This window comes from Cinclus cinclus, chromosome 21 (assembly GCF_963662255.1).
Source record: "Cinclus cinclus chromosome 21, bCinCin1.1, whole genome shotgun sequence".
In the NCBI taxonomy this organism is placed as follows: Eukaryota; Metazoa; Chordata; class Aves; order Passeriformes; family Cinclidae; genus Cinclus; species Cinclus cinclus.
This window is the reverse complement of record NC_085066.1, coordinates 8138019-8159010: the sequence shown is the minus strand read 5'-3', so window position 1 is coordinate 8159010 and position 20992 is coordinate 8138019. Positions and strand designations below refer to the sequence as shown.

Below are 20992 nucleotides of genomic sequence, written 5' to 3'. Positions count from 1 at the left end.
ATGAGTGTGCCAGTTTATACCCACAGAGGAGATGAGGGAGATGATGATGATAAGGGAAAGTTTAGATTTAATACTGGGAAGAAATTATTCTCTGTGAGGGTGGGAAGGCCCTGGCACAGGTTGCACAGAGAAACTGTGGCTGCCCCTGGATCCCTGGAAATGTCCAAGGCCAGGTTAGACAGGGCTTGGAGCAACCTGGGATAGTGGAAGGTGTCCCTGTCCATGACAGCAGGTGGAACTGGATGGGCTTTAAGGCCCCTCCAGCCTAAACCGTTCTGGGATTCTGTGATCTCCCATCATCTGAGAGACCTTCCTGTGCCTTTTAAGACTATTCTCCAAAGAGCTCTGCTCCATGTCAGCCTCAGGTAGTTTCAGAGGCTGACAGGGAGCAGATGGTAAAAAGACTTGCCCATGCCTTAAGCCCGTGGCTGAAATTATGATGTGATGGAGAGACACCTGCACAGGGATCAGGACTTGTTGGGAGATGGCTGTGCTGGAATCTCAGGCACACTCCATCCTCTCTCCACCTGGGAACAGCACAAGGTATCCATGCCCCGACCTGGCCTCAAGGCTGAAACCTCTGCAGGTGTTAAAGACATCAATTGCCCACCCTCCTCCTGGTGTTTTTCCATCTGCCTGTGTTTAGCAGCTCATATTTTTCGAGCTACAGGATGGGTGTGAAGAGTAATGGGGCATTGCTGGGGCACCCAGAGACCTCAAAAACCCATCACTGGGATGGAGCTGGCTCTGGGGCTGGGCAGTGCTGGAATCTTCTGAGGTACGGGATTGGAAGTGACAACTCCAGTGAAATTCAGGGGGAAATATACAGCAAACCCTCCAGGCTTATGTCAGTGGAGCAGCAAGAGAAACAGTGATTTCTTCCAAGAAACCTTCAGTCCAAAATGCTTTCTGTGCCTTTTTGCTCAAGTGCAGATTGGCATTCTCCAGGGAAAATGGTTTTCATCCATAAACCCACAAAGGTTTCACAGGGAAGGGAGAAGGGTGGATGACAGCCAGTTTTTGGGGGTGTTTGTAAAGGGGCAAACATCCCATTGTGCTTCATTAATGGTTGGGCATGTGCTTAAATTCAGGTGACTTCCATCTCCTGCTGTGCCTTTTCCCTGCAGGTGAAGGCTCATTGTGCCAATGAATCCTTTGGAAAGCCTGTTGGGATTATGTAATAGAATCCCAGAATGGTTTGGGTTGGAAGGGACCTCAAAGCTCCTCTTGTTCCGTGGGCAGAGACACTTTGTACTAGACCCGGTTGCTCCAAGCCCTGTCCAGCATGGCCTGGAACACTTCCAGAGGTGGAGAAAAGAGCAGGATGAAATGGTAATAATCAATATGTATTCCCTATGAGGGCTTCCAAGACCCATCAGTGCATTCCAGCTTTCCAAGGGTGTTTTCCAGCCCTTTGGAGGGAAGCTGGAGCAGACACAAGGGCTGTGAAAACCCAGCTCTAGAAATGTACTTCATCCAGACAAAGCAAAACTTAATTAGGGCCGACTGGAAGAGCTTTTTTCTCTGCAAAAGCTCCTCTTGTGCAAAACAGATCTTTCATCAGAATGGGAAGATCATCAGGAATTTTAGAAATGAGGGGGATGCTGTCATCTGAAATGTGTTCTTTGAAAAAAAAGTGCTCCTTTGGGGGCTTTGAAGTGATGCAGTCATTTATTCATTTGGATGTCAACGGAACACTTTTTTCCAGAGAACTGCTCTAGGAATGGAGCCTTTCCAGGCGTGGTGGGGTGATGGATGGATGTTTTGTATGAAAATCACTGAAAATTTGGAGATAAATTTAAATTGGAGACCTCAAGTGCTGGCACAGCACTTGATCAATTCACCCTTGTGCTTTCAACCCCACAACCTCCAGTAACCTAATCAAGATAAATTTTAGACATATATTGCATATATTTTAAATGTATATTGCTGGTTCTATGTAATTTAACAAATATGTTCCTCCTGCTCCTTTGCCTTCCTTCCCACAGACAACATTTTAACAGCTTGAGTGATGTTGCTTTTATGATGCACGAGTCATTTTCCTAAACAGCAGGATAAAAGTTTGTTCAGGCAGGAATTTCATTAACTTTGGGGTCCTTGTTACACTTAGCGGGATCGGGCTTGGCATGTGGGAATAATGGGTTCCAGGGCCTGGAATTTCCATTATTTTCCATCCAGTTTATTTAAAAATCATTGGATGGATTATAAAAGGCCACAAAACAATGAAAGTACTGTTGTTTCATATTGTTTGCTGCTGCATCCATATGTTTGGTGTTCCAGGGTTCCCTAGGAGACCTTTGGGGTGCCACAGAGGGAAATACATCTCATAAAACAATTCCTAAATCTCGCTTTGTCCTCATAAAAGAAAATTACTAGTCTTTGTGGATGGGATGAAACAGTGGGAATTTTCTGACAGAGCTGATCATGTTGGTGAGGAGTTTTGTCTGCAGAGCTCTGTGCAAACCAGGAGCATTTGCAGAGAGGGAAACTGAGGTACAGCACACCTTGTATCCTGCAGTGCCAAACCAACCCAAACATGGGATCAGCCTTTTTTTTCCAACCCCAAGCCAATGTTTTCCTTGTGTCTTCACCCAGATCCCTCCTGAGGGATGCCCATTACTGAGAGATACCTGAACCTCCTTGCCCTCAGCTCTGTACACCCCATGGGAGGAAGGTGATGGGGACCAGTGGTTGGTCCTCTGTCCCTCCCAGCTGGCTCCTACCCATGGGATGCTCCTTAAAAAAAGACCCCCATAGATCAGATTTGCTCCCAGCCCATGTTTATAAGGAGGAAAGCACACAGGACCTTACAAACCCTGCATTGCCAGAGCCCTCTTGTTGTTCCTGCTCTGCTGCCAAGCCTTTTTAGGGATCCCTCCTCCATGGTTAGTGTAAATTGGACCAGGCTCCAAAAGAAATAGCCTTGTCTTATGGTCTCCAGCATTCCTGAGGTGGGGAATGCCTCGTACTGTAAATAACTGGCTAATAAAAGCACAGTGCTCTTACAGAATAAACAACTCTGCTGCTTAAATTAAATAGGGATGTGAAATATGGAGGTGCTGGGTGCATCCCAAAATATCCCCCTGGAGAGGAGCTCCCAGAGGGGATCCTCTAAGCACTGGGGTGCTGTGTCCCCCTCCCCCAGCCCTCTGGGAAGGATGGAAGCACTTGCAAGGCAGTTTCAGCTCAGCTTTTAATGAAAAAATTCCCTGTTCCAAGCACTGAAGTGCTGAGAACTATGAAGGAAAGGGTGTGGAGAGGGAGGAGAGTGGGATGGGGATTCATCTTTAAATGTGGACAGTGTGTACGAGCGATCCTAATTGCCTGGCAAGCTTTTACTCAGTGTTCCAGGGATTCTTTTCCAGCTGGCTCTGTCAGTGTTATCCTTGCTGAGCCACAGGCAGATGTGCAAGGGGAATTACTCACAGTGCCCTTGCCCAGCTGTCTGCAAACAGCTCCTGCGAGGTGTCCTGCACCCACAGCAGGTTCACATCCGTCTAATGATGAGAAATGCACCCTTGGACCTTTATTTAATCTCCTTCTAAATCCCGTTGCTCCTCATCCTCATCTTAGTCCATCGATGCATCTGATGATGCTCACCCCCTGTAGGAACTGTGCAGAATGGAGATTATTAAGTTGATTATTGATTATTAAAATTATGTCACATTCAATGCCACAAAATCCTGCAAAAAAACTAAGATCTGGAGAAAATGTCAGAAAGAAGTGGAGGGATGGCCATGCATTGTCAGCATCAGGGATGCTCCTGCATCAGGGGGTGTTCCCACAGTCCCAGCAACTTCATAGAATCCCAGACTGGTTTAGATTAGGAGGGACCTTAATGATCACCCAGTGCCACCCCTGCCATGGGCAGGGACACCTTCCACTATCCCAGGTTGCTCCAAGCCCCAGTGTCCAACCTGGCCTGGGACACTTCCAGGGATCCAGGGGCAGCCACAGCTTCTCTGGGAATTCCATTCCAGGGCCTCCCCACCCTCACAAGGAACAATTCCTTCCCAGTATCCCACCTAACCCTGCTTTCAGGCAGTGGGAAGCCGTTTCCCCTTGCCCTGGCACTCCATGCTTGTAGAACCACATCCTGGTTCTGCCAGAGGGTCTGCCCAGCTCCTGGACTCTTTGTCTTTACCTTTTCCTTTTGTTCTCCTTCATCTTTTCTTTCCTGAGAAAACATCGTTTTCCATAAAATCATGATCTCACCCAGGGCCAACTGGCCATCCCAACCCTTCCCAGGAGAAATAACTAAGGAATGAAACCTGATTGTGACAGAGATAAAGGTACATCCAAATATTTCTAGTTTTGAGGGGTAGATTTGCATTTGCCTAAGATATTGCAGAAAACAAGGAAAAATTCCCAGCTCAGCACGCAAAATGTGACCCCAAAGAGCTGAGCAAGTCAGGAAGATTTTTGTCTCACACCCCATCCCTCTTAACAGGCAAAGATCTGCTGTGGTTGATGGAAAAGTCCCTTTTTGGCTAAACAAAACCTCTTCCAGAGTGAGTTTTCACTCCCTGAGATACAAAATACTTATAAAAATATATGAAGTTTGTTATGAATCTGAACCTTCTCTAATGAAAAACTTTTGCTCTCCTCCCACAGCCAGCGAGGACCATTGCCCCAGGCGAGGGAGGATGGCTGGGATGTGTGAGGAAGAGATCCCACCCTTCTGCACCCAGGAGCCCTGTGAAAATCCTGTTGGATCATGGTGAAAAACATTTTTTCCCATTAGTGGAAGGTGTTTTTGCCTGTCTTTCTTGGGCTCCCTTTCTTCTGGGTTTTTCCATGGAAATAAGAGTGGGGTGGGGAAGAAGATAATGGATTTGAGGGTTTTACCTGGGAAATGAGGTCTGGAGCAAATTTTGGAAACCAAACTGAGAGAAGGTTGAGGGGAGCTTCCAGATCCTGGTGGCCACAACCCTTCCCCTGCCACTTGTTTGATCCCCATCCCAACTTTCCCCTGGAGGTGACAAACCCTCATCAGCAAGGGAACAGAGTAGGACCCTCTCATGACCAGCACAGTCTGGAATAGCAGGAGTAACAGGACCTCCCACCATGCACAACCAGGCTGGAAGAAAAGATCCTGTAAAATTATCAAGGGGTGTGGGCTCTTTGACAATCCTTGGGGAGTGGGGCACTGGGGATATCCTCTCCTCCCAACTTAGGAAGCCACCAAGCAATGGGAATAAACCTCTCCATCCCAAGGGCTCAGATAGCCTGCGGTGTGCCTGCCTGTGCCATGAAATATTTATTCTGTGTGGCATCCTTGACTGCTTTTCCAACTTGTTTCCCCCCCGCCTCCCTTGTTTTATATCCACCTCTCTTCCTTTTCAGACCCACCTTATTCCGGGAATTATGGGAAGAGTGTGGCAAAGGAAAGGGTTTTAAACTTTGTTTTAAGAAGTACTTCCCTCTTTACCATCCTGCTGACAAAGACCCTTTTAGGATTCTGCAATTCTATGAAGATTTACAGCAAACTGTGGGGTGCAGCATAGTGCTGGCTCCTTCCAAATTCAGAGAGATCCAGGATCTGGTCTAACAATTCCCGTGGGAATTATTTTGGAATTTTCTGGCTTATGCCATGAAGATTTGAGCCGATCCTTGGAAATCAAAGAGCAAACAAGCAACACATTTCCTTTTCTAGCCTCATTAAAGTATCTCCTCAGAAGGAGCTTCACTGAATCATTAAGGCTGGGAAAGTCCATCCTGCGACCAATCCCCACCTTGTCACCCAGCCTGGAGCACCGAGTGCCACATCCAGGCCTTCCTCGGACACTTCTAGGGATGGGCACTCCAACACCTCCGTGGGCAGTCCCTTCCAAGACCTGACCACCATTTCCATTAAGATATTCCTCCTGATGTCCAACCCAATCCCCCTCTGGAACAGCTTGAGGCCATTTCCTGTTGTCTTGTCACTGGTTACCTGGAGAAGAGGCCAACCCCACCTGGCTACAATCCTCAGCCTCTTCTGGGCTGGGATCCTTGTGTGGGATGCAGAGAGGGTGGCGCAGGGATTCCTCACCTCACGCAGAAATGGGAGCGTCCCTTCTTTGGAGTCCCCAGGGCTGCGCACAGGGGGTCCCGTGCTGTATCCCGGCACAGCTGGATGGAGAGCCCAGCTGTTGGCAGGCAGGGCTGGCGGAACAAAGAGGCCATTGCGACGGGGACTTGGAGTGATGGAGAGCAAAGCCCGGCAGCTCCCCGAAAGCGTCGGGGTCGTGAAATCCAATTCGTGTCCCTGGGCAGCAGCGCTGGGGAAGGGACCGGGAATGGATCCTGGTGGCAGGGACGGGACAGGAGAGCGCTGGGGCTGCGGGGAGGAACAGGTGGCCACGGGCTGGGAAGAAGGACCGTAACGAGGAGCCGCGGACACAAGATCCTCTTTGTTCGGATGTTACTGAAGTAGAAGAGTGGCTGAGAGAGAGGTCTCGGCACAGCTGCCTGAACTCCTTCCCTCCCGGAGATCAAAGCCCGCCTTTCTAATTGCGGCTTTTATTGCACTCGCCCGAACACTCACTCGCTGTCCCGGTGGCTTTGGCGGGGGACAGGTGTTTTTTAACACGCGTGCCATCACGGGAGATTAGCGAATTTAAAAGCGTGCCCCGGGAGACACGGCGATGCATCGCGCTCCTGTTAAAAGGAGGGATGCTGAGCCACGCAGGGAGGTTTCTGCAGGAGCGTCTGCCTCCCTGGCACAGGAGAGGCGTTCCCCCCGCTAGCCCCACCACAAACTGGGAGGACAAAGGAGGAAGCCCCTGACTTCACAATGTGAACCCTGTGCTTCCCATCCTGCTGAGAAGGGCATTGGCTGGAAAGGGGCTCCTGCTCAGGGATGCTTCATCCTCCAAATGTCCCAGCTGCACCAGGGATCACTCACTCCATCTTCCAAATGCTCCCTTACTTCACTAGAGACCCTCCCCAGTTCATACACTCCAACATCCCTGCTGGACCAGGGATCCACCTGCCCCATTCCTCAAATGTCTCAGCTGGAGCAGGAACCCTCCATCCCCCAGTCTGCCCGTGCCTGACCTGGGATTGTTCCACTCCATATCCAAAAATATACCATGGATGCTTGATCCCCCCCAAACACCCTACAGTGGACCAGGAATCCCCACACTCTATCCCCTGGAATTTGGGGGCTTTCAGAGATTTCCAAGTGAAGGAACTGTGTGACAGGAGAACACTCAAGAGAAGAGCTGTTACATTGCTCAAAGATACCAAAGCTCTTGCCATAGAGGACTAAAATATGTGGAGAGCAAGAACTGCTGGCCCAGGAGCCAGGGAGGGGACAGAAACTTGGCTGAGGATCCCGGAGAACAAAGCAAAAACAGGAAAATGCACAGACAAGCCTGGAAAGTCATAAAAACAAAGTTTAGGTTAAATACACAGAGGGTCTCTTATCCTTTTGGCAGGTTAAGAAAGGGCAACTTTTGCCTCCAGAGCCTCTGGCAGAGGCCAGTGCTCCTGATTACTCACAGGGAAGACAAGAGGAGGGGGTGGAGGTGTCCAGGGTGGACAGAAAGGAGCTCAGCCACCTCAGAATTTTAGCTCTGGGGGAGATTTGCTCTGGAGCAGCAGGGTGGACAACCCTCATCACTTCCTGCTACTATGGTCACTTTCTGGTGTCCTACACATCCTCCAAGCTCAGCCTCTCTGACTTAGGGGGTCTTTTACCTTTATTTCATAGAATCACAGAATTATAAGATGGTTTGGAAGGGACCCTAAATCCCATCCAGTCCCACCCCCTGCCATGGGCAGGGACACTTTCCACTATCCCAGGCTGCTCTAAGCCCCATCCAAATATGGCCTTGGACACTACCAGGAATCCAGGGGCAGCCACAGCTTCTCTGGGCACCATGTGCTGGGTTTTATACCACCATGCTGGAGTATAAAAGAAGTGAGACCTCGGGTTTGAGCTGAAAAATCAAGGATGAGGACAGGAAAAAAAATTATATATATATATGTAATATCCCAAATATCCCAGATAACTTCTTGGTTATTAGAGTTTAAACCAATGCCCCTATGGAAATGCAGTAGATAAAAAAGTTTGTTTGGGCAAAATGATAATTTCCTATTGGCCACTCACTGTTTCCTTTCATGGGCACAGCTCCTAAAAACAAGGCGTTTTCCCCTTTGATGTTATGGAAGGAAATAATGTGTTTGGATCCAAACAGATCAGCCTAGCTAGTGCCAATCAGCCTGTTGAGGCAATGGGAAGGGTGTGGAGAGGTTCAGCATGACCCTTTAGCACCATTTTCTTTAAATTCCACATTAAATTACTGTCCTATTGTTCCATATCGCCCTGTTGCATCTTAATTTCCCCATCATGAGTCTTTTGTTCCCCTACAAGGCTTTGGAAGCAGATGAGAAAGGGAAACCATTTGCAACCATTTTTCCAGAGGGTATCTCCAGATCACAGGCAGCAGCACATGGAAACAACTGGGAAAATGAATCCCTGTCATGAAATCTCTGCTAATTTCTCTTAAAATGCCTTGGTATTGCTTTGAAAGCTATTTGGGCTGCCCAGGATGGCAGAACTGGGATCCATTTCACTCCCTGCTTTAAAATTCATGCAAGGCACAACTGAGTTGCTGAGATTTTCCTGCCATCATCACCAGGAGCTGAATAAAAATCACATTAAATTTACTTTACACTTCTGCAGCAGCTGGCGGCCATGTCTTTAAGTGCTTTTCGAGCCTGTGGGCCAAAGAAAAATCAGGATGCTGTCAAGTCAAGGAGCCTTCCCGTTAATTTAACATGGTTAGCTTTGCCAGTGGGATAGATTTTCCAACGTGCTCAGCTGTTTTATGAGTCTGGCCTCTTCTTTTGGTGTCTGAATTGAGGATAAACTCCTGAGTGAAATAAATGACCCTGTGGTTTTCTGGGATGCTGGTTCAGGCAGTCTCCATCATTTTCCAGAGGTCCTGGATGATGCCACCATACTGAGGCCAGGCTCCAAACAACCCAGGAACATCTTCCAAACCTTCTGGATTTATAACAACCCTGAAAATACAACAAATTTGCTTCATTTTTCTTGATGACTTGAAAAGAAATGTATTCCCTTCTGGCATGTTTCTTCCATGGAAATGTTACCACAGCCTTAAACAGCTTTGAAAAAGTGGGGGAAAGAGAGAGAGGGTAGGATGCAGCACATGCTTGCAAAAGGGTAAGTTCTGGCTAATTCAATGTCAAGGAATTGCTTACAGAGGGGCTGGTGGATTTGGGAGGCTCAGCTCAGCACAGCAGGAAGCAACACTTCCTCTGTTGTTCCAAAAGAAAAATGAACAGTAACACAAAATAATTTTTTAAAAGCCAAATTTCTCCCAAACAGAAAGAATCTCTCAGGTGGAAAGAACAGTGGGATGTTTGGATATCCAGTTTCCTTGGATTTTTAGGCAGTTTCTCTTGCAGCTAGTGCCCTCTTGAGGAAACCTCTCCTCTATTCCATTTTTACGTTTTTTTTTTCCACCCCCCCAAAAGAACTGATCTCCCGGCAGGGAGCAGGAGCACAGTCAGGAACTGCGAGTCTGCTCAGGCCCAACACAGCCAGCGGTGCCGGGGACCGGTTCACGCCTTCCCACCTGGACCCACCAGGATGGAGGATGGCATCGGGATGTGGGACTGAAGCGCCGTGACACCCCCCCAGGAGACGAATCCTTCCCAAATCAACGTGTTCCCGGTGGCAATGCGGGATGCTTTGACCCCAGCCCTGAGCGAAGCTCCCCCACCGGCATCATCACAAGCTACCGCCTGCTTTGCTCCCCTCCTCGCCTCCCGAAAACACGAGATAATTGGGAATGGGAGCAAAAGGTGAGGACAGTGCTCCTCTCAGATGTCCGAATGTCAAAGCGATGCTGGCACAGAGCTGGCGGCAACAAAGGGCCGTGGGGATCGATGCGGCTGGCGGGGACGGCAGAGGGATGAGAGGTCTCCTTGGAAAAGTGATGCCCGAGCAGGCGGAGCAGCAGTGCCACCGCCTGGAGCCCTCCTCCAAGATGCTGTGCTTCGGCAGAATCCCAAAGCGAACGCGTTACTTTTGTTTTTCCACAGCCAAAACGTCTCCCGGAGAACGGGGACTCCATGGCAAAGGGATTAGGATTTACACTACTCTTCCGATTTTTATGCCCCAAAAGTGCGGAGAACACACGAATTTTGTACCGAGGTGGTGCAGCTCTTGAGCACGGCTTGGGAAAACTCCTGGGAAAGGAGGAAAACTCTTGGGAAGACTCCAAAAATGGTTTGGGGGATGATTCTTAGGGCAGTGCTGGAGGTGGAAGATGGTGGGAAGCACTGGGGTGAGGCTTTGTTCAAAGAATACGGAGCAGAGGACGGTGGTGGAAAGCAAATCTGTTGTATCAGAAAGCAAAGTTTTGCAGAAAACACACCCCTCGGGCTGTTTTTACCCTAAAAATAAGAATTTACGTCTGTGGCCCCAGTCATTACATAGATTTGGAGACAATCTTGCCATTTCCCATCACTTCCCATGCCTCAAACTGGGCTGCAAACACATCCAAACCCACTTCAAGCCACAAATAGGGCTCCTATAAATAGGGCTTAATTCTGGGGAAAATCTGTGCAGGGCTGGGGATCCTGGTGCTGGATGGGACCTTACTGGGAATGGGGAGCCACGAAAAAAGCCACGGCCGAGGGATGGTTCCACCTCTAAAATAGCACCTGTGCTGTTAAATGAAGTTTTGGCATATTGTGGGCTCTTTTACATGATCGAAACACAGACACAGGTGCTTTTCTGTCTATATATTGAATATTTATTGGGTGTATAACAGAGCTCTGTCAGGGGAGGTTTAGGTTGGGTGTTGGGAAAAGGGTGAGCTCTGAACAGGCGCCCTGGGGAATGGTCACATTCCTGAGGCTGACAGAACTCCAGGAGTGTTTGGACAACTTTCAAGGATGCACAGGGTGGGATTGTTGGGGTGTCGGTGCAGGTCCTGGGGTTGGACTTGGTCCTTGTGGGTCAGCTCAGGATATTCCATGATCCTATGACCTGCCTCCAGCAGCGCCGTTTTCTCTGCAAGCAGGGCATTTCATAGAGAACAAAGAAAAAGAAACCCAGCTAAACTGGATAAACTACTTTTAAACCCACCAGAAACAAGAACAGACATGGAAAAGTACTTCCTATCCTTTAAGAATATCCCTTATGGCCTTGTAATGTGCTATAAGGGATGGAGGGCACCTGTCTCACGCATCCCCATTACATGCAACAAACACGGAGAGAAAACCGAACGTGCATCTCCGCACTGCACGTCAAGCACACTCAGTTCTTTCTGTGACGCGGAAAATTTGTTTACTATACAGAAAATGGATTTAAAAGGGCTTTAATCATCACCACCCTCAAAAAGCGCGCGCCGCCCTCACCCCTCACGGGCCGTGGCCACGCCCCCGCTCTGGCCACGCCCCCGCGAGCCTCCAGAGCAGAGGCCTTGGCCACGCCCCCCGCGGTCCTCCAGGAGCACGGAGAGGCGGGCGGAAGGTGCTGGGGGGGAAGGGCTGGAGACGGAAGTGACGTCAGAGCACGGGCGCCTGATGTGGGCGGGCGGCGCCGTGCGGGGAAGATGCCGGTGGCGGTGATGGCCGAGAGTTCCATGAGCTTCAGGCGGCTCCTGGAGCAGTGCGAGACGCAGGAGCTGGAGGTGCCGCGAGGCGGGGGGGGGGGTCTGCGTGTGTACGTGTGAGGTGGGGAGGGTGTGTGGGCGTGTGTGTGAGCGAGGGAGGGGTCAGTGTTTAACTTGCCCCGTGGGGTCGCCGGAGAGCCCTTCAGAAACTCGCAGCCTGCAGATAAATGGGTATTTCCGTATTTCCGTATTTCCGTATTCGCCTCGTTTCAGAGTGAGTATGAGGGGAGTAGTTTGTGTGTTTCCGTCCTGCTCGTGGTTGAGAAAATGAAAATATTGTTCAGGGAAGTAGAGCCTTGAGCCGGGCTTGGGGAATTATCCTTAGATTGAGTTTTATTGTGGCAGCTTTCACTCTTACGTTCTGTTGTCCCTTGACAAAAGGCTTCAGCCTTACTGGAAATCTTTGTAGCTTTCAAGTTATTACAGGCTTTTAAAATTTTCCAGCTTTTTTTATCACTCGTTTCTTCCTTGTGAGATTTGTGAGCTCTGCTCAAGTGTGGCAGGCGCCGAAGCTGAGCTTGGGGTTTATGGGAAGGGTAGAGAAGCTTTGCTGTGATGGAGTGGCCTGAGCAGAAGTTCAGCTGAAGGTAAATGAAGTCAGGGGGTGATTTAATTTCACTTTCAACAGATGCCACTCTCGTGAGCATAAGAAAAGAGTAATGCAAGATGTAGCCTTTATTATCCCCAAAAATTTGCACAGGCCTTTTATGTGATGTGGAAAAAAAAATATCAGTCATCTGGGAATGTTCCGTTTGCATAAAACTTGGCTTCCTGCTGTGTTTTGTATCACACCCCTCTTTAAAATCTGTAACCCAAGAATCTGTATTTGTTTTCAGGCCCCTGGAGGAATTGCCACACCCCTGGTTTATGGCCAGCTGCTGGCTCTGTACCTGTTGCACAATGACATGTAAGTGGCTTGTCCTAGCCTGTGACAGTGGGTTTGTCACCAGCATGTTGGGAATGGGCTGTGGGATTAATAAAAATACTGTGTTTACCAATAATAATATAATTTGTTATATTATAAATAATATAATAAATAATATTCCTTGGGGTTACGTTTCTTCCATCCCCTGATCTGATAGGAAAACTATTCTCCTTTCCTTTCCCACCCTTTTGAACTGTGGGAAAATTTGGGAATAAAGTTCCTTAAGTGATGAAATTGGCTCCTCTGGGAAGTGCTAAGCACTTCAGTGTCTTGTTTTGTAGCTGTTCAGGGCTGCATTTGTTTTGGGTTGGAATCAGGGCTGTTTCTTGTGTTTAAATTCCAGCAGGATAACTCTGGACTATTCATGTTAAAAATGATGGATACTGTTGGCTTGAAGGAGCTAAATCTGCAGGAAGCAGAGATCCCAGGAATTTGGTCTGGAGGGTTATTCCATGTCCCTGTGTGGACTTGATGCACTAAACTTGGTGTTTTAGGGAGGAGTTGCTTTCCCAGACTGGTGTTAAATGAGGCAATTAATGAACTGTTTGTTGTGTTACAACAGTCCAGTATTGTCTGCTGGAGAGCAGCTCTGTTTTCCCACTTCAGTATCCAATATTCCTTCCTAGAAAGAATATTTTTAAAGCACTGAGAGTGTTCATTACAGCATCTGAACAAACCTTGTGGTGTCTCTTTGCAGCATTTGGGGCATTTTTAATTATTTGCAGCATTTTTAATTTTTTTTGTTTTGTTTTTTGTTTGTTTTTTTAAGGAATAATGCACGCTATCTTTGGAAAAGAATCCCTCCTGCTATCAAATCTGTAAGTACTGGGCCAAATTTAACTCACATGTGCTGTTTTTGTTGCACAGCAGTGTTCTCTGAAAATCTGGAGGTGGAAATGGGTTTATACACATGGTCAATGTAGAGGATTTTCTTCTGGATTAACACTGTGGGGGTTTTTCTGGTCACAACAGGCAAATGCTGAACTTGGTGCAGTTTGGTCCGTGGGACAAAGAATCTGGCAGAGGGACTTCCCAGGAATCTACACAGCAATCAGTGCACATCAGTGGTCTGAGACTATCCAGCCAATCATGGAAGCACTAAGAGGTACAAGCTGAGCTTGTGTAGGGAGTAGGGAATTGCCTGGAATTATTTATGTCTGCTCCAACACAGACAGAGCAATTGTTAATTGCAAAAAGTCAGAAGTGGTCAGGAAAACTGTTGCAAAGCCTTTGTAGGTTTTACTGAAAGGTTTTTAGGTATCAGGTGTAAATAAAAAGCTCCTTACAGAACCTTGTAGAAACAAGTAAATTGGTTTTACTAGGATTTTGTTTCTGTATGTTCTTTGACACTGGAATTTCATAAACCATGTGGTGTGTTCTGTAAGAGCAGAACAGGCTGTTAATTACCCAGTTCTATCAGACTTCCAACAGCGATTCAGGGAACTTGGCATGACATTTCAGAACCTTGTAGAACTTACAAGAAAGTTTTTCTGTGAAACGTTTTCTATCCTGTGTAATAGTAACATGCAAATTCTTTCTCCTAGAGGGCAGTGCAGACTGCAAAAAAAGGGGTGTTTTGCAATAACAAATTCTCCATAGCTTGAGAAACAACTGCTTTTTCGATGCCATTAATTGTTAACTAATTGCTGGCATATTGCAAACAGAGAATGCCATCAGATGCAGAGTTCCCTGAAGTGCTGGTGGTAGAGCCCAGGATGCTGCAGGCTGCATTTGGAGGTTCAGTGTGGGCTCTGAGGGGGTTTGTCTTGGCAGAAAACAAGTTGTTGTCTCTTGCTGCTGACTGAACTGTGGGAAGGGAGGGGGAACTTCTGAAGTGCTCACTTGAAGGCTGGTAGTAATTTTCCAAAGGTGATAGAATTGAGGAAATGTTCACAGATTTCCCAGGTCTGGAGATGAGTCTCTTATGTCCTGTGTTTCTCTCTCCCTAGATGCAACCAGGAGACGAGCCTTTGGACTGGTTTCCCAGGCTTACACATCCATAGTTGCAGATGATTTTGCAGCCTTTGTTGGCCTTCCTGTAGAAGAAGCTGTGAAAGGTACTTGGCATTATTCCCTGTTTTTTTGTTATTCTGATGATGAGCTTGGAGAGCTCCAAGTGATGATTAATAAAAATAGATCTACAAATTCTGAGGTTGTTACGTGATTGGGTGGTGATTAGAGAAAATAAAAAAAATCCTGGTTCTGGATAATGGCTTGATTTTATTTTTTTTAAGTTACTTGCTGTTAATTATCACTGTTTATTCTCCCTTTCTGTATTTTACAAATGCCCAAATGCCTTTCTAGGTGTGCTAGAACAGGGCTGGCAAGCAGACTTTGCAACTCGCATGGTGATGCCTAAAAAGCCAGGTAGGTGGAGCTGTTACTTCATGAACCATTCAGCATTCTCTAGAGTTAGGTGCTAAGTTTTTTATTACAGCTTTACACGGGATTCTGCTAGATAAATTTTGGACACTCACGCTGCTCAAACATGGGGCATGTATAAAACTTGAGGAAGTACAAAGTGGGGTGTTTGGTTTGGACTTGCAAGTAGTTTGGATTAAGCTACATCCTCACATGGGCTTGTTTAATCAAAAGCAGACAGGATGTGCTGTGATTGCTCCCTGTCCTCCTCTGCTGCTGTCTCTGCCTCTGTGGAACATCAACTGGATGACCTCAAAAGGCATGGCTTAACTTAATATAAGACAAATAAAAAATACACCATCTTGAACCTGAGATTTTTGTTTCTCCTTCAGGAGAATTAGAACTTCTTTAGGCAGGGATTTAGTGAATCTTTGTGTTCTGAGGAGCTGCAATTGTTGGTATGATTTCCTTTGCTTTAAAATTTAAAATTTAAATCTTCTTTTCTTCACTTTCATGGTGTTGATAAGGGAATGTCTGTTCCTACAAAGCTTAGTCTACAGAAATACTTGGCTTTTTTATTTTTCTTTTTTTTTTTCTTTTTTAAAGCTGTATCTGTGTCTGGCTGAGGCAAAAATAAATATTAAGCTATAAAAGCAGGATGAAACAACTGCTCTTAAAACTGCTCTGTGCTGCTGTGGCAGAAGGAGCCAAATTACAGCATATCCAAAAGGCCAAGATCTGTTAGACTAAGAAATGACACTTTGTATGGGCAGTTTGTGGGTGTTTAGAGCCCATAATAAACAGGTGCCAGGTGTTGAAATTTACCCCTAAGGGAAACAAGGCCAACCAGAGCTCTGAGATTTTATATATGATCAGGTGGGGCTTTTATGAACCAGTTGCAAAATATGCAGAGCTTAAAAAAACTGGGAATTACTTCTGTGTGTTTTTTTTTTTTTTTTTCCCCAAAAGTGTATGCAAGAACTACTAGTCAGGCAAAAGGAAGAGGCTCTTTTAAAGCAGCTAAGCCTTGGGTATTCTGCTTTTTAGTTATAAAGTCAAGTGTGATGAATAAACAGGTTTAATTTTAATTAGCTTTTAATCTGTGTTTTATGGTGTAGAACTGTTATAACACTGTTCCACTGGGCTAATTTTGTATCTTTTTTTTCTCCAGGTGTGCTGGAAGCTTCCTTTAACAGATTTATTCCTTCATCAGGTATTTTTCTCTATATATAATGGGTTTAGCCAAACTTGCATAAACAGTGTCACCAGCACCACTGAGTGGGAATTGAGTCCTAGAGAAGTGAATGTTCTCACTGGCCCCTCCAAAATAAAAAACAACAGCCCACCCCAATCAGGTTCTATTTAAATGTGCTTCTCCCTCTGTTTTCTCACTCCCTCATGTTTGAAGCAGTGCCTGAGATTCCTGAGGTTCCCACTTCCATAGCAGAGCTCCTGTGTCATCTGTTTGTTTCTTTGCCATTCTTCAGAACAGCAGCTTGCAAGGAAAGGAGCAACCAGAGGGCTGCAGGAGCTTTTTTCTCAAGGTAGAATACTGTCAGCCCTCATTATTCAGACTCCAGTGTGTAAAAAGAAACTCTGGAGGCTGCTGACAAGTGGAACTTGTTGCAGTAGTTTTTGTGGTTAGTAACTCTTGGACTAGGGAATGATGCACATAACAGGAATTATGTCGGCTGGAGCTGTGTAGGGAGGAGATACAGTTAAGATCTGCCCCCAGAAGGCTGTTGAAAATCCAGGGCATTTAATATTTTTTTTTCCTTTACTGTTGTGATGAATGATATTGCTGATGGATTTGCTTTCTAGATTTCATTAATGATCCATTTGTTTTATCTTTATAGAACCTGCTCCGGTCCCACCAATTCCCAATGAACAGCAGTTGGCAAGATTGACTGACTATGTGGCTTTCCTGGAAAACTGATTACTCTGCTCCTGTGTTCAGAACAACTTGGGAATCCTGTGTACTGACAGTTTTAGATCTAAGTTTTATTTTTATTCTGTATCTGTTAAATGTTGCAGCGCCCCCCACTCAAAAGTGTGAAGCATCCCGCGTATGTCAGCCCCACTCCTGTTTTGCCAAAGCCCAGCTAGCAGTGAAACAATCCTTTAACTCCTACAACATTTATTCAGTAGGTACACAAGCATACACAGCAGTATTACATAGTACATTTTTTGTAATTGACTCAAAGCAAAACCTTTTTCAGGTGTGTTAGAAATGGAGAAAAATCAATTCTCTGAGTACTGCAGTGCTTATTACGGATCTGTTGCATGTTGAACTAGAGAACAGAGAGTGGAAGACTGCCCAGTCTGTATGTACAGAGAGAAAATATTTTGATGAAAGTGAAAGAAAACAATTTTGCAGTAGCACTCTTGCAAATATTTTTGTGACATATTTATAATGAATTTTTTTCTTGTTCTTTCTGCATTGTTAAATCTTCTTGTTCTGGTGTGAGAAATTTCATATCAGGCATACTTTTACAGGAGAATAATTGTTTAACAAAGACAAATCTATGATTTGAGGAAGTATTTTGGCTTTTGGAAGGTTTTATTTGAGTGACATAGGACGCCAGATGTTTTCCTGGGCAACCCTACACCTTGAGACCTGTCACATCTTGCTCCATTTCAGTGCACTGGGCCTGGGTCTGCAAGAAATAACAATTCTTACCTGTCTTTAAGCTTTCTGGGTTACTTTTGCAGTGATTGGAGAGGAATTTCAAGGTTAGAGTAGGAGCAGAGCCCAGCTGGGAGGGGGGTGATGCATTGTGCTGCAGTGTCAGTTTGAAAAATAATACTCTGCCAGAGCAGTGCTCTGTTAATCTTTGAGCTGAGAGTGGATTTTGGAAGCAAACCTGAATTCTCTTGCCATTTGTGTTACGTTGGTGAAAAGGCTGTGGAGAAAGAGTGGTGTTTTAACGGCAGTGCATGTCTCCATTTACTTCTCCCCCCTTTCTGAAATCCTATCCAGAGGTTCCGTGAAAGCTGGCAAGTGTCCCCTTGTGTTGTGATTGTTTTTCCAGTGTGCACTGCCTACTGTACATTCTCTTGGTGGGGGGGTGTTAGCAGGGAGGAAATACAAACTGTGCTCTGCTGCCTTGAGAGCTCCCTTGATATGTAAACACTTCTACAAAATTATTATTTATTTGATACCCACCTAAGACTTGGATTGCTAAATTTATCTTCAGTGATATTAAAGAACATGTTTACACTGACCTTGTGCACTTGACTTTTTAAATTTTCTTGAGAATAAAGGTCTGGTTTGGTGAGTTTTTTTAATTAGTTGTTACTGGCCTAATTTGAATAGGGCTAGTTAAGGACTACTGCAATATTTTATGCCTCAACAGCTTTGTGAGCAGCAACTGTATGGTGTTGTATTAAAAAAAAAAACACTGGTACCTCTCAGATGTTCTTTGGTGCAAAGTATTTGAACAGCTGAGTGAATATTCCCCTCCTGTGTTTGAATTGTGCCTGTCTGCACTTGTTGGTAGCACACAACCCTGCTTGGAGCAATGAAATCTAGACATAATTAAAGGATTATTATGAACTCAATGAACGGTAATAGGAGAGGAGCAATGTGGACACTGGCAGTCTGTGTCTGTCTCAAATCTAGTATCAAATCTATGTCAAATACAATAAGTTTGATCCTGTCCTGGTTTAGGAAGTTAATAACTTTGTGATTTGTGGTCTGCTGTAAAATTCAAGCTGTCTTTTAGCTTTGTGTGAGTCATTAACTTATAACTTGCCTCGATCACACTTTTTGACTTGTGCTACTTTGGAATCCAAGCTATTTCACATGGAGTTCATCTTCAACCTAATCCTGGTTTTTGGTTCCCTAATACCTGTCTTCAGATGAGCAGCTTTGTGCTTTCCTTTCAAGGGCCCTACCTTGGGAAACATTGTGTGAAATATTTCCTGAAGTGGCATCTTCAGGCATTTGAATCTGGCTTGCGCTAACCCTATGCTTACAGCTCAACAAAGAGGAAGTATTTTTTGCTGTTCTAACTGAAGCAATTGGTGTGGGTTTTAGAGTTCTTCCAAGTACAGTGCCGAGTGGGAGGACCTGTGAGTTAAGAAACTATTAGGAATTCAGATGGGAATAGCGGTTCATGAAGGGTTTGGGGAAAAAAGGAACTCAATTTCAATTTCAGTTTTCCGCACCATCTGCATCCCACATGTAATGGAACATTCTTGGCATTTTAGTATCTTCTATTTGGGTCAGCAGTGCTCATTTACCCTCGGTTCCAGTCTCTGTAGGAAAGGCTATTTGACCTCCACGTAGCTCAAAACAGGAGAAATGAAGTGGGGAAACAGAGGAGCTGAGTATCCCTTCCTGTTAAAGATCCACATGGAAACCTGTGGGCTTTAGTAACAAATCCTGACAGACTTTGCATATCTCATCAGACCTGCCAGTAATGCAGTGAAGAAAATGAAAGCAGAATGTGCATGTACAAAAAAATGTGCCAGCAGCCATTGAAGGAGAGCAGTTTGGATGTTGCTGTAAGTCTGTCTCAGCCTGGGGTATATGCAGGAAAAAGCTCTGTAAGACAGTAGGGGAAATCTCGAAGGAGTTCTTGGGTGAGTGGTTAGTTCTCCCTGCGTCCTACCCTGCAGGAATTGGCTGGACCACTACATGGACAGCACATTTGTGTGTTCTCCTAAGAAGGACTATCTGGGCTGCCTGGCTTGGCAAAAAAAGCAAAAGAATTCCAAACAAACACACAAGACAAGCTCTTATCTTTAGTGTCAGTTTTTTATAATTGACTCTCAATGGACCATGTGAAGGCTAATGAGTTGCTGTTTTGAGATGGGAAGCAGATTTCCAAATATTTTATGTTCTTGGGTCATGCCAATTGACTTGGGAAGTTTATAACTTTTAACTACTTTTGTTGAGCAATGGGAAGTAATGTGCATTCCTGGTTTCCTGAGTTTAGGGATATTAAATGCCAGATTCTTTTGTGCCTTCCCAGCAAAGAACCTCAGGTTTGGGATGCCCAGGTAGTGTGGCATAACTGGGTGTAAATAAAGTCAGAGAGCAGGTTAATCTTTAGGAATCAAGATGCACCAAATGAATTCCAAGGTGGGAAACGTGGATACCTTTCGCTTGAATGTGTTCTCATCTAATCAAAGTAAAAGACTGGTGAGGAAGGGAGGTTTTTGGCAGTAGGAACCCAGTTTAGTTTTGCCATGTGAACCTTTTGTTACAGAAATGATGCCTGGAAAGGATAAATGATAGAAACAAAGAGTGCTGAATTGTGACCAGCATCTTTGTGTTGTAACAGCCCCTCAAAGCTGAGGTTAGTGTAAAAGTATGCAATGAGAATCCACATGACATGACAAGAAGGTAGATCAGTGACTGCACTGAGATCCCGATTTGGCTTCTGATCCACGAGGAAGGACGCACTTGTGTCTCAGCTGTTTGAGATCTGATGAATATTTGAGATAGGAAACACGATTTATTGCTTTGTCTTTTCAAGTAGCATTGAGCCAGTCTCAGGTAACACATACCAGCTCTGAGAGCTGTCCTGAGCTTTACAAAGTGAGGATGATGATGACAACACACTGCTTTCCTATGCTAATTGACTTCTGTGTTTAGACTGAGTTTATGAATTAATATCTGGGACTTAAGTACCACACACACAGAAAGTCTCACTCCGTAAGTCAAACCTGCAGCAAAACAAAGGGAACTGTATTTAGTTCAAATATTTGACTGGGTTCCAGCTTGTGTGTGTTGCACTTTGAGCCTGGCACTGTAGCTCATACAAGGTAAATGAAGTACTCACTCTGCCTTGCCCTTGAAAGAGTTAATGTTTGGAAACAACTGACGCCTTTAGTATTTATACTTCTAAAAATTAGTTAGCTGCATAATTATTAATTGTTCCCAGGTATTTAATCCTTAAAGCTGTTTCTGTGGTAAATCACTACCACAGAATGGTAGCATTTGAGCCCACAAAATGGGTTCAGCCTTGATCTGATGGGTCAGCAGTGATGAAGAAGTAGCAGATGCTGAGTAAAAGTAGGCATGCCTGTGGCTGAGGTTCAGGGGTGGAGGGAA

The 20992-nt window shown here is 45.6% G+C and overlaps 1 protein-coding gene across 1 annotated transcript; it reads left to right on the top strand.

Moving 5' to 3' along the window:
- The first annotated feature begins 11556 nt into the window (after window positions 1–11556).
- COPS8 (COP9 signalosome subunit 8) lies at window positions 11557–18146 on the top strand. Its single transcript, XM_062506657.1, has 8 exons — window positions 11557–11660; window positions 12479–12549; window positions 13337–13385; window positions 13540–13672; window positions 14517–14624; window positions 14872–14934; window positions 16100–16141; window positions 16785–18146. Exons 1-8 carry the CDS (start codon window positions 11583–11585, stop codon window positions 16862–16864), a joined length of 624 nt encoding a protein of 207 aa, XP_062362641.1. The 5' UTR covers window positions 11557–11582; the 3' UTR covers window positions 16865–18146.
- The last annotated feature ends 2846 nt before the right edge of the window (window positions 18147–20992 follow it).